At 37.7% G+C, this 12,822-nt stretch overlaps 1 protein-coding gene across 3 annotated transcripts in view; it reads left to right on the top strand.

Annotated features, from left to right (window-relative positions):
- Positions 1 to 12,822, top strand: part of LOC117411045 (runt-related transcription factor 2-like) — a 70,175-nt gene that overhangs the window by 41,809 nt on the left and 15,544 nt on the right. For all 3 annotated transcript variants that reach the window (XM_059025703.1, XM_059025702.1, XM_034018073.3), the window contains one exon: positions 5,278 to 5,382. In XM_059025703.1, coding sequence (XP_058881686.1) covers positions 5,278 to 5,382 — 105 coding nt within the window. The remainder of the gene's footprint in view (positions 1 to 5,277; positions 5,383 to 12,822) is intronic.

Genomic DNA, 12,822 nt, shown 5'->3' with positions numbered 1-12,822 from the left:
AAGAGAACAACAATGAGGATTTCCTCTGTGTATATGACTCGTAATTGCAGAAAACAATCGGAAGGATATCTTTCGGCAGCCTGACGTTCATTTCAGAGTAAATTAAAATAACTTCACTTCCTTTGAGCAAAAGCGTGTGAAGAGGATTTGTATTGAACTTGTAATAACTAGAGGTTATACATTGATTTTGAGGGCCTGATCTTTAACAAAAATAGTGCCACTAAAAAGAAAAGAAGATGTAGACACTATTCGTCTATGACTGCTCAGACTCCAGTCAGAACAAATTAATAAATTCTCTACATAAATTATTGTTTTTTCCCCCAGAAACTTCCTAAAATGAAAATTATGATTAATCCACATAGATTTAGATAATGCACTTTTAACCCCTGAAGAGGAGGACTATCCCTGGGAACCTGTGCCATATTTGTACACATATCTTGATAACCCCTTATTCAAACTTAATGAAACTTATCGACAAGGGCATTCCTTCACACACATTCGTATCCATGTCCATGTTTAGCAGAGGTCTGGCCTCTATGATTTGGCTAATTAAAGCTAAATCTTCAGAACCGCTTGCCTAAATGTAATTACACTTTGCATGGACATTTGTTATAAGTCGTTTTGTCTCATGCTTGAATATAACGCACGGTAACCCACAGTGACACCTGATTGGGTGTGCTATTGAAGGCTACATCTAGAGAACTGCTTGATTTGTTACACAAAGCAATTCTATTTGTGTAAGTTAATGCTGTTATCGTGTTCGTTTTTGTTTTGTGTTACTTAATTTTTTCTGTGGAGGATATGACAGTTCCTGACAAACCAAAGCATAGTTTCCAGTTTTTTTTATTACATTTTTTCTTAATTCATATAACAGATCAGTAATTTACAGTAAACATTCTTGATTTAAGTGGCTTTATCAATTATTTATCATTTGGTCTATACACTACATTAGAACTGATTGGAAATTACTACACAAAGTAAACTATAATTTCATGAATTGATGTGTCTTATCTTTGCAACTCACATTCTGAATGCTTCTGAGAGCTGTCACAGCTTAGCCTTTTAACTTCCACCTAAACAATGACAGCTGTGTAAAAGCTAAAACCCACCAGTAGCAGTCTTTGTTGTGCCATCTGCAAAAAAAAAAAACCTTTACCCAAAGAAATAATAAATATGAAGCTTAGAAAAGAAGAATCGGAATATAAGAAAGTAAGAAAGAGAAAATAAATATTTTATTCCCAACCTTAAAAGTTGAAAACAAAGGGTGTGCACACAGTTATTCAATATTGCCTTTTCTTCCTTGGCTGGATTCCCAAATAGCTTTTTTTTATACACACACACACACACACACATATATATATATATTTAAAAAAAGGCAGACTTAACTGCTTGCAGGCTTTCCACGCATGGAAGATGAAGAAAGCTTCTTTTGATGGAGTGTAATTATGTCCAAACATAAATGACCCCCCCCCCCCCCACACTATGATCTTGACGGAAGCCCAGCTTTTCTCTTTGAAGCAGGCAGGCTTGGTTGAGGATCAGAAGGGCTGCAGTCTGCTGCCAGAGGCAGGAAGGAGTGGGGAGCTCAGTCCAGACTTGTCTTCCAGACTCACAGAGACCAAGAGGATGGGTTTTTATATTGCACAATTGCAGTGGGAAACAGCAGCGCAGTGACAAGCAAACTTAATACACCAAAACAAGGCCAATAAGGTTGGAGCTGGATTACTTTTAGCATGCATTACAAATTAAATGACACTTAAATAGAAGTGTTTACGTCTCATCAGGATTATTATATATATACAGTAGGTATATGTACTGTATTTTGATGTTGACAAAAATTCACAAACTGTGAATTTAACCAAATGCATCCAAGCAACAGGCTTTGTGGTCTTTCGTTTGGGAAAATAAGTGGGAGGGTGTGATACGTACCATGGGGTTGAAGATGTAGTTATTATTTAAATTCATGCTTTGCAACAGCCACAGCCTTGTGCATTATAAAATCACGTGGATTGTGTTATCACTACAGTTTCAGTTTTACATTTTTGGATGGTTTTCTGTAGAAATAGCCAGCATATGTACTGTATAGATTTCACTGGGAGTTTGAGGAAAGTGAAAAGGAGCTGGCAGGAACACCTCAGCTGGCACCTCAGACATGCTTTGTATTGTCTGTCTAACTGCCTGTAGAAACCGGACTGTTGGCCCAATCAATGCACTTCTTTGTAATCAGTGGGCATCTAATGAGTACAGACCTGAGGCTGATTAAACAAATCATCTGTGACTCGTTATAGCCATGATACCAAGATGTGGATTTAATGCAGATAAATTATGAACCCATGCCTGTATGTATTATATAATTGTATACAATAATCAGTTTCCTAGAGTACTTAAAAGTATGTTGTAATCTGTATGACCAACTTAAGTTCTGCGATGCACATATTCATTAGAATAACAAATTTTACTCTTCAGGAAAGATGGACCAATTAAAGCCTAAATAGTTTGCATATTCAGTGTATTTGTATACATACCGTACTACAAAATGCAAATGTGTAGGTGTTTATTAGGATAGCCGTTATCTCTTGAAGTCTCTCAGTTTTGTGTTGTTTGGGGTTCATGTGTTTATTACACTTTATGTGGAAACCTAGTGATATGAAGCCTGATAGAAACAGCTAAGATGATAGTGAAAGGTAAAAGAAGTGTTGAGGAAGCGAGTCTAGTTAAATAAAGATAAGAGGGAGTGAAAATATCACACAACGAATCAAAAAGAAAATCGAAAGAAAAGTCGACATACACTGAACCAACATGCTTTAGGAAGCAGGTTTCTTGGTGTGTGAGGTGAAATAATACTGTTTGTAAAACAGTTGATTAGCTATTTGGTGATGTTTAGAGGATTAGCTTTGAGTTCTACATAATTATTTTCCAAACTTCAGTATACTATATCAGAAGCAGACCAGTCTTTACTTACACACAGCACCAGATCTTTCAACACTAATTCGGATACAGGGTATACAGGGTTAAGTAGCTTAAAACAGGGAGACAAAACAATATGTGTGTGTACTGTTAAGTAGCTTGGCAGATGAATTCTGTAATGGTGTGCCAGGTTAGAAATTCTTTTAAGTTTGTTTGACAGCCAAAACGGAACGTTTTAGCTGAGGGAGGCTATGAAGATATTATTAAATTCACCTGTTCTTGCCATAAGCCTTCACAGCCACAGCGGATTAAGTCAGAAACATTGTGCATACACATTACAAGCACTTTATTAATCCTGGAAACAGTACTCTGTTTACCATGTGCTGCTAACTGTGAATGTGGATATTTGATAGGTGCTTCAAATCCAATGACAACTAATATCATTGCCCAAAACACAGGACAAAATAAATGGCAGCCTCCTTGACACAAAGGTGTTCAAGCTGCAGAGCTGCAAACAGTTTCCAAGTTCGTCCTATTGTAACCTCGGAGGCTGTGTGGTCCAGTGGTTAAAGAAAAGGGCTTGTAACCAGGAGGTCCCCGGTTCAAATCCTACCTCAGCCACTGACTCATTGTGTGACCCTGAGCAAGTCACTTGTGCTCCATCTTTCGGGTGAGATGTAATTGTAAGTGACTCTGCAGCTGATGCATAGTTCACACACCCTAGTCTCTGTAAGTCGCCTTGGATAAAGGCGTCTGCTAAATAAACAAATTATAATAATAACCCAATGGAGAAGCATACCCTTGTTAATGGGGCTATGGTGAAGGCGCTCATACAAACGTATCAAATGTTCTTCACAGTAAAATACATGTATTGTATTCCATTGGTGTTTGGTATTTAACTGTTCTGTAAGGGAAGGCAAAAATGAACAGTGCTGTCTAGTTCACAAAGGTTGTGACTTTTCCAGATGACCACAGGGTGACGGTATGAGATGAGACTGAGGAAGAATGTGCCTGTGTGAGTTTTAAAAAGGGCTTGGGGGGTTAGAAAATAGAAGTCTACCAAGATAGAGGAGATCTGTGCTCAAGGCCATTTCATTGGAATTGCTTTGGAGCCATAAAGTGCTTACAGATCTGCTAACAGCAAGGAGTCTGATATCTCAGCACATTTATAGTCAGATTTGTAAAAGAAGCGAACAGCTGAAAAGATATGTTTACAAACGCAAGCAATAAAACGTTTGGTGTTGTGCATTCTAATACACTGGCTCAGATGCAGATTTGGACCCGAGATTGCTGTCTGTTGTATTGAGTCACTAATGCTACGCCCACCTTTTCCTGTCTCAGTAACAGATTGCAGTTCTCAGTATCTGACATGACTAACCATTACATACTTAACTGATTATAATTGGTGAGTCTGCTGCTTAACAGACACACTCAGCAACCCCATGCACAGTTTTATTTTACTGACAAATGCAATCTGAGGTAGCATTTTAGTCTTTATAAACAAAAGTTGTACATAACATAACAAACTTAACAGTTCCTTCTGGATAATAACAGAAAAAAACAAGCTTGAAAGCCCATACAGTATGTATGTATATCTGTAAGGCAATGTTATGTTATACACATTGTATTCTGTTAACCCTGCCATTACTTAGAAACTGTTAAAACAAAAACATATAACTCAGAATCATAGCTGATTACCATTGAAAGCCTACAAAGGACAGCTTGTTTCAGCACTGATCGTGTGGTGATATTGAGGCTTGCATCTTTTTTTCAATGGGTTAGCTAGATATTTTCCTCCTAGTCATTAACTTAAGTACTGTCTCTGATTGTTGGGAGTTGGATCAAGCTCATTCAAGTAAGTATCTAGGTTTATTGTGTGCTTCACACAGCTGATGTAAGAGGAGATACAGCTTCTCATGTCCACAGTGACACACACACTGAAATCAGATTCCATGAGTGAGTGTGACTTTATAACACATCAATAAGTTAATCTCCATAATGATTAGAGAAAGGGTAAAAAAAAAAAAAAAAAACATAGGTCGGAAAAAGGCATTTTAGAAACAAATGTACCCCATGATACCAATGGTAAACCCAGTGAGGGAAAAGTCTGTTCAACATCATTAAACATATAAGTAGTGGTGCATATAGACATTTAAGGTAACCTGGAAGTACATTAATTATATAAGGGCCACTGTTACAGTAGGCCACTGAAATTGTCATTGTTTATTGTTCATTGGTCTTGAATTCAATTTTGTCAGTAACCCACAGCCATCATCATCACCAACTGCAAAATGCAAATGAGCGGGAACGCTGAATGCTGCACATTGTACATGAAAGTTATGGATTTTTTTTATCTTTTATGTTTTGCAGGCAAGAGTTTCACATTGACAATCACAGTATTCACAAACCCACCCCAAGTGGCAACTTACCACCGAGCAATAAAGGTTACTGTTGATGGACCTCGGGAACCAAGAAGTAAGTACCCCAGTATTTATAAGTGTGCTGTAATAATAATAATAATGGACAAGGTTAATGTGCCCTGCTGGCTTGCAAGCCAGGCTTTAGTATAATACTTTTAGAATCCTTGTGCCATTGCTGGCACATTGCCACACATTTTTGTCTAACATAACTAGATATAGCTAGATTTAGGAATGGATCCTGTCTTCTGTATTTGTACACAACTGGAAAACAAAACACAAATCTGGTTGTGTCATGACAGGGTGGAGAACAAGTGGGGGGAAAAAAACAGTATTTACAAGCCGGCCTGCTCAAAAATAAATATTATGTGGCTTTATACTGTACTTGTGTAGGGAAGCAATATGCCCCCCCTCCCATTTATTTTACATGCTGAAGGTATACATACTGTACAATTTTCAGGTTACGTTTGGAAAATACCTGCACATTGTATGTTTGAGGCTTACATCTGGGAGATTAAAACTGTCACACCCTGCATTTTATTAAACTTTCTGTTGGAGGATTATACCAGTAAAGATGGAACACATCATTGCATTTCTGCCATTGTTCAAAGACACAGAGTGTCCGGAAACCATTCCAGAATAAATTAGTATGTGTGGTGGATGCTTTTGATATTTGTACTCTGTACCTTACAAACATTATCCTATATGTCACCATGTATATCTCTTAAGCCACCTATTGTACATAGAACATTATGGAATTGGATCTGTTCCAAACTCAAGGGTTGAAGCTCAATTTAACCCTTTGGTTTGACCATGGGTAAAACCGGCTGTAACTACTTTCTGTGGAATGACCAAATTACCAGATGTAGAGCCCTGTTGTTGAATACAGTACACACACACAGATAGACACACACACACACACACAGAAAGTGTAGTTTAGTTTAGAGTTATTATTTTCCATCACCCAATACACACACTAAATAGCCATCATTACTTTATATGACCTTTGGATTGCTGTGCTAAGGTAAAGAGGGAAGTAAAGCTACCATTAGCTCTTACTAATGGGGCATAAAAAGTTTATGATGTCCATCAATGCCAGCTGGTCTGGCGTGCAGCTGTTCCAGGATTAATTTTATTCATAAAGAAATATTTTCATCTTTCTTTTTTTGGCTCTAGAATCAATGCTATCACATCACAAACAAGTTTTTTTTTTTATTTCTTCTTTTCAATAAACACATCTGGCATTGGCAGTTGGAGCCACTTCATAACAGCACATGATCATCCTTCATTACCAGATAAAAAACTACCCCATGGCATCATTGATGTGCCTGACTTTGATCTCCCGCACTTCTGATTCATCTGCCTTGTTTTTAAACTTTCTTGAAAAGGACGGCGGCAGATGACTTCCAAACGCTAGATTATTGGGTAGAGTAAACATGCGGAAAAAAGCATAACAATTTCTTACATTTTCACTCTGTGCCAATTTAAATGCATCATAAATGCAGGCAGATGTGAGAGGATCGTCTCGTGAATGTGTCATCATATTCCAAAGTAACTGTATCTCTTTCTTAACTTCATCTTTCATATAACTTCTTTGTTGAAAGACTGATATAATCTAACTGATTTTAGAACTATATATTTTATTTATACAATGTGCACAATGAACATCCAGTAGCTTAGACAGAACAGTACAAGAAAAGGTCATGAATTTTCATTTTTTTTTTAGGTTTGTGGAACGCATGGAAATGTGACGCAATAAACAGCTTGGACGTAATACGTACTATCTGACTTTTTTTCTAAAGTGTTAGGATAAGTAAAAGGCTCAGTTCAGGATAATAATACATCGATAATATAGGGTTACCATATCTCCATGTACAATAGGACAGTTTTGGACAATTCAGGCTTTTCAACTCCCACCCCAATGCATGCTGGTAAATTTGACCTGTCTCGGGTACCTTTCACAGCAGGACTACACTTACCAGAATGCATTTGGTTGTGAGTTGAAAAGCCCGAACTGTCTCAAACTCTCCTAGTGTACTTGGAGTCATATCGTAACCCTAGATAATATTTGTTCAATGAAAGAGTTTTGAAACACCTAACCTAAACATTTACAAGCAGGACATAAACAGTAAATCATTGGGATTAAGAAAAAAAAAAAAAAAACATCCATAGTAGGGAAAGGTAATGTTAAAAATAACAGACCTTTGTATCACATTCTAAAAGTACCTTGTGTTTTGTGCAGTTGGAGCTCAGTCTTAAGGTTTTTTTTTTTTTTCGGTTGTTGACTGGTCTGTCAGGAGCTAGGCAGGTGGCCAGGCAGGAAATGACACATCAAGAGGCATTTGTGTTGTGCAACATTTTGAGAGACTGATGCAAGGATCTGCTGCCTGTTTATGCATTCTTTAAGGAACAGCGAGCATGACAGAGCTTCTTCTTTGGGATGCACACTGTGCTTGAAGCCGAAAGGAAGAGTTCTGCTGGAACAGAACACTCAAAATCAGACTCATGCAGCACCACAGCCTGAGCAAAGCCAGCGCGGGTGGGTCTATATAAACTATACTCATTCAGTTATTTTCCAGTTTTAGGATCCCTTTTGTCAGTAAAGGCTCTCAATTTACAAAGAGGGGTTTTGTTTGCAATCAAACTGAATTTTTACATTTAAAAAAAATGCATATAAGTAATTAGGAGGCCTGACAGAATTTGGCATACTAGTACAGGCACATAAAAGAAATCTGTAAGTAGGGAATATAACTGAACACACCCTTTCTGTAATGCTCAGAAGCAGGAACATGTGGCCAGTGCTTGATACATTACAAGGTCGGCACTATTTTTTCTAAAGTGAAAAATGACATGTTATTGATTCCAAACCCACAATAAACAACTCAGAATGTTCATTAAACCTTTATACCAAGTTTCTACCATATACTGCTACTGAACTACTAAAGATTGAAGTCGTTGTTAAAGAACTAGCAGGACTTACTTAGGACCAATTCAATTCCATGCATTCAAGAGAGTGCATGTGGAACCGTCGATTTAAAATAATCATTTAAAAAAATCCCCACATTTTCTTATTGCATGAAATTATGTTTTCCTAAAATGCTTTTTTTACCAGTTAAAAGTTAATTGAATTTTGGCCCTGGCTTTATTAAGTACGACTCGATTTACTAGTTGAGGTTGTCTTATACCTTGAAGTAATAAATTATTTGTTTACAGAACCACAGTTTACTATTATAATATTCCACTAATACTGCTGTTATGCACTGCTTATTTATTTGACAAGGTATGGACTTGCACTGTCAGGAGTGCTTGGGCTGTACATGAACAGTAACCACACAATATTTTAGTAATACTTTAGCAGTAGTCAGGGAAAGTGTAATTTTGTGAATAAACAGCCTACATGTGAGAAGAGGATTAGCAAATTTAGTGCATAGTTGTTGTGTTTTTTTAAGATCTGACCCCATTACTTACATTGGGAAAACATGTCCGTTTCTATACGCAAGGAATCAATCTCTGTACAGCAGTGCCCAGGAAATGAGAGACAGAGTGAGTGCTCTCTTCTGACAGAGTAAATAAACGCAACAAGACGTTTCTTTGCCCAGCTCTAGTATAGCTGGTTTTAATGAGAACCAAAACAAATAAGAGGAACTAGGCAATGGCGTAATTACATATTTTTAAACCTGTTCTCTGTTTCTTGAATAACATAATCCCCTTAGTCACTAACCAAAATGTTCTATGAGAACTTGAAGTTGGATTAAAACATTGCTGGCATCTGTTCTTACAAAGCTGCAGTTATTTTAATAAACCTGAATAATTCCCTGTATTTGGACAGTAAATGGCTTCTGTTTTAACAAAACAAATTACTGGTTAAACGTTTTAAAATATTTTTTTAAGCTGCAGTGTGCCCCCTTTCAGGTGTGCTGCTCAAATCATAAACTTTTAGAACAAGCTTATGTTTTTAGTTTGGTTTTTTTTTCTATTTCTACCACAAACCTATGTAGTTTGTGTTGTCAATATTTAACTTTGACTTACTGTTTGGCCAGCTGTGGGCCACAAGCTCAAACAGAACTTCCCCTGGTTGTTCAGATATGTGTTGTGTTGAAGCAGGCTGCACTTCATTTGTAGAATGAGCGTGTTAATGTTAATGTTTATAGAATGGTTTAACAATGGACCTTGTTGCAGGCCCCACTTGCCACTGTTTTATTATGATCAGGCTCTTTGGTTTCTGTGGTCTTTTCTGTGTGCCTAATAAGATGACAACTTTTCCTTGTTTTTGTGGTATGCCGCTGCACGCAAAGCGGGAGTTACAAATATGTGTACTGGTGTTTGTTTTTTGATGTTGGGATAATAGTTTGGTTTTGAGGCTACTTAAAGTGAGTATTACAAATAATTCTGACTAATAGTCTTCATGGGGAGGGGGGGGTTAGAGCAATATAATTTTCAAAGCAATTGTTTGCCAGTTTAACAGCCTTTGATTACCAAGCACTCTGAAGTTGAGTGCCATAGATCGTTAGTCATTTTTTACATCAAGTACAGTATGTCTCAAGTATCAATCCATTAAGTGTACAAGTTTAAAGTGATAGTAACAGTTACACTAAATATCCTATACAGTTCTTGTTGATTGTTCACTCCACATTCTTTCAACTTTTGATTTTACACAAGCTTCCTTTTGCAACACAGACAATGTCCTGCAGCTATCTGGCTCATGGATGTCTTCTGAAAGCTTCTCTGCAGGTCAGGCAAGCAAACAAAGGTGCTGCTGAGTTTTGCAGGAAACTAATATTTCTGAAAACAGTGAAAATAACCATTTTTAATATGGGGCACAGCATCTTTATTTATTTATTTATTTTACCCATGTTGTTTTTTGTTAAACTCTATGCATTTAACAAAAAAAATAAATAAATAACTTTAGCTATTAAGAAAAGCTTAGATATTATTTGCCAAAAAAGTGAGCTAAAATGCAAATTATGTTATTGCATGCAGTTCAAGGAAGGAAGGGCATACCAAAGATGCTGCTGGGCAAAATTGCGGTACACTGCAACTGTGTGTGTGAGGGCGGGAAACTAAAAGCAGGATGTGAATTAGACAGGAAATGGATATTTTAGGCAATTTATTATTTTTATCTTCCAGAAAGCACCTGTAGGTGGCCCAAACTGTAACTACAATAATACAAAATAATTTTAAAAAATACCAAGAAAATTAGACACTGACCTGGTACCAGTTGTACTGGTGCATTGAAGTCCTGCTTTTTCTTACTTTTAGATATGAGCACATTTTATTGACTTCAGTCTGGGCTAGACTCTACACTTTAAGAGTTTACAAGCCAATAAGTAGAAAAACCAATGTGTTTGTTTCTGCTTATTTGTTTCACACAAGAGAAGAGGCTGTAAAAAGTTTAAAGATAAATGTGAATCAGTCTTGCAAAATGCAGGTGATGACAGGGCAGGGTGGGAGTTGTGTGATGTGTGCGTGTGTTTCATTAATTAGGTGAAGCAGAGCTCCAGTCCTGCCAGGTCTAATACACATCGCAGATCAAACTGGGATACCCTTTAAGAAGCGATTAATCATATTATTTGCAAAATGCGGGTCTATAAGTCTGAGACAGTTCTAATAAATCAAACATCAGACCTATCAATCAAACACAGTCCAATATCTCTTTGCCAGCCCCCTTATTTAACTTCAAACACAGTAGTTTAGTTGAAGCAACCTGTACTAACAACATGTGACAACTATATAATGCTGTGTAGATTTAAACCAAGCCCAGTATACTGGAGCGCCTCACTGTTATACAGCTTTATACAGCTGGTAGTTTAAAGACTGAGGGGGCTCATTTTCTGGTAGCCGTATTGACTGAGGACAACAGGAAATAACGTCTGCTTCTGTATTTAGAAACAAAAGGACATCATTTCCAAATAGTTTCTTTCAGGCGTCTTGCTCTTGATTGCTACAGTCTGCCTTTTTTTTATGAGACTAGAAAAACGATGGTCTCAAATAAAGTGTATTCTTACAAGTTTCTGAATTTGTCCCTTGAAACCGTTTGTTCTGCAACTGCAGCGTTGATTAATTTACGATTTTGAATGTATTTAATTACAGGCCTTGAAGAAGAAGAATTTAATAAAGCAGTGTATGATTGACAATGAATCTGTACAAAAAATAATTAAAATGCTTTGTAACCATCTCTTTAATTATTACATTTATCTTATTTTACGACTGCATACTTCAGGGCATTTTATAAGCCGAATTAAGTCCTGGAAAACTTGTATTGTCTCGTACATGATTCCCATTAAGATTCTTGAGTGCAGTAGCCAGACAGTCTTCAAAGCTTTACCTCAGTGTTTGTCAATTCAGAGTGTTGTAAATGACATCACAGTGCTTGTCTTGGAGCTTGTCCAGTTTTCTCTCTCTCACACACACACATATCCTCTTCCCCATTCCCGTACACATTCTTTTTTTTTTTTTCTTTTTTTTTTATAAATGTTGTCGTTGCCAATTATTTTTTATTATTTTCTCCCAATATGGAATGGCCAATTATTTTTTAGGCCCAGCTCACCGCTACCACCCCTGCGCTGACCCGGGAGGGCGAAGACGAACACACGCTGTCCTCCGAAACGTGTGTCGTCAGCCGACCGCTTTTATTCACACTGCGGACTCACCATGCAGCCACCCAAGCGCTACAGCGTTGGAGGACAATGCAGCTCTTAGGCAGCTTACAGGCAAGCCCGCAGGCGCCCAGCCAGTCTATAGGGGGGCGCTCGGCCAATTGAGTGCCGCCCCCTGGAAGCTTCTGTCCTCGATCAGCAAAGGAATAGCCTGGACTCGAACTCGCGACGTTCAGACTATAGGGCACATCCTGCCCTCCACACGGAGCGCCTTTACTGGATGCACCACTCGGGAGCCCCCTACACACATTCTACTGTTTTTTTTTTTGTTTACCTGTTGCTAACAAAATAAAAAATGAAAAGGCTTAATTTAATAAAAGCATGCATTTCTATTGTAATGAGGTCCCCAGGGGGTCAGCTTGCTCTTATGGACAAGCAGCGTGCTGCCTTCTGCAACAAAAAATGTATATATATACAGTATACTTGGAAGAAATTCCTTCGTGGCATAAATTGATATATCAGGCTAGATTTTGTAATTAAAGGCTAATGCATGTTTGGCTCTCACTAAGAAAGGGAACAAAACACATCAGTGATGACAGATCCATAGTTCTTTTTTTAGTAATAAATCTCCTCCAGAAATCATAACTGACAATAAATCAGATATTACAACAGACTTTTTGTTGCACAACAAACTACATTTAATTTGTCTCTAGACGCTGTTTAAGCATGTTCATTATGATTCTTCTGTATGTCTGAAGCTTGCAGACAGCCAATCAATTTATAAAGCCCTTATACTGTAGCGTGTGTGCCCTTTCTTGGCCTGGTTTACTTCCTGCAGCCTGGAACGCATGGACCACACATACTTCTGGCACCATTCCACCCCAGACTGGCTTGTTCCTTGG

The sequence above is a fragment of the Acipenser ruthenus genome, chromosome 6 (assembly GCF_902713425.1).
Source record: "Acipenser ruthenus chromosome 6, fAciRut3.2 maternal haplotype, whole genome shotgun sequence".
In the NCBI taxonomy this organism is placed as follows: domain Eukaryota; kingdom Metazoa; phylum Chordata; class Actinopteri; order Acipenseriformes; family Acipenseridae; genus Acipenser; species Acipenser ruthenus.
The sequence above is the reverse complement of the archived record's forward strand: the minus strand, read 5'-3'. Positions and strand labels throughout refer to the sequence as shown.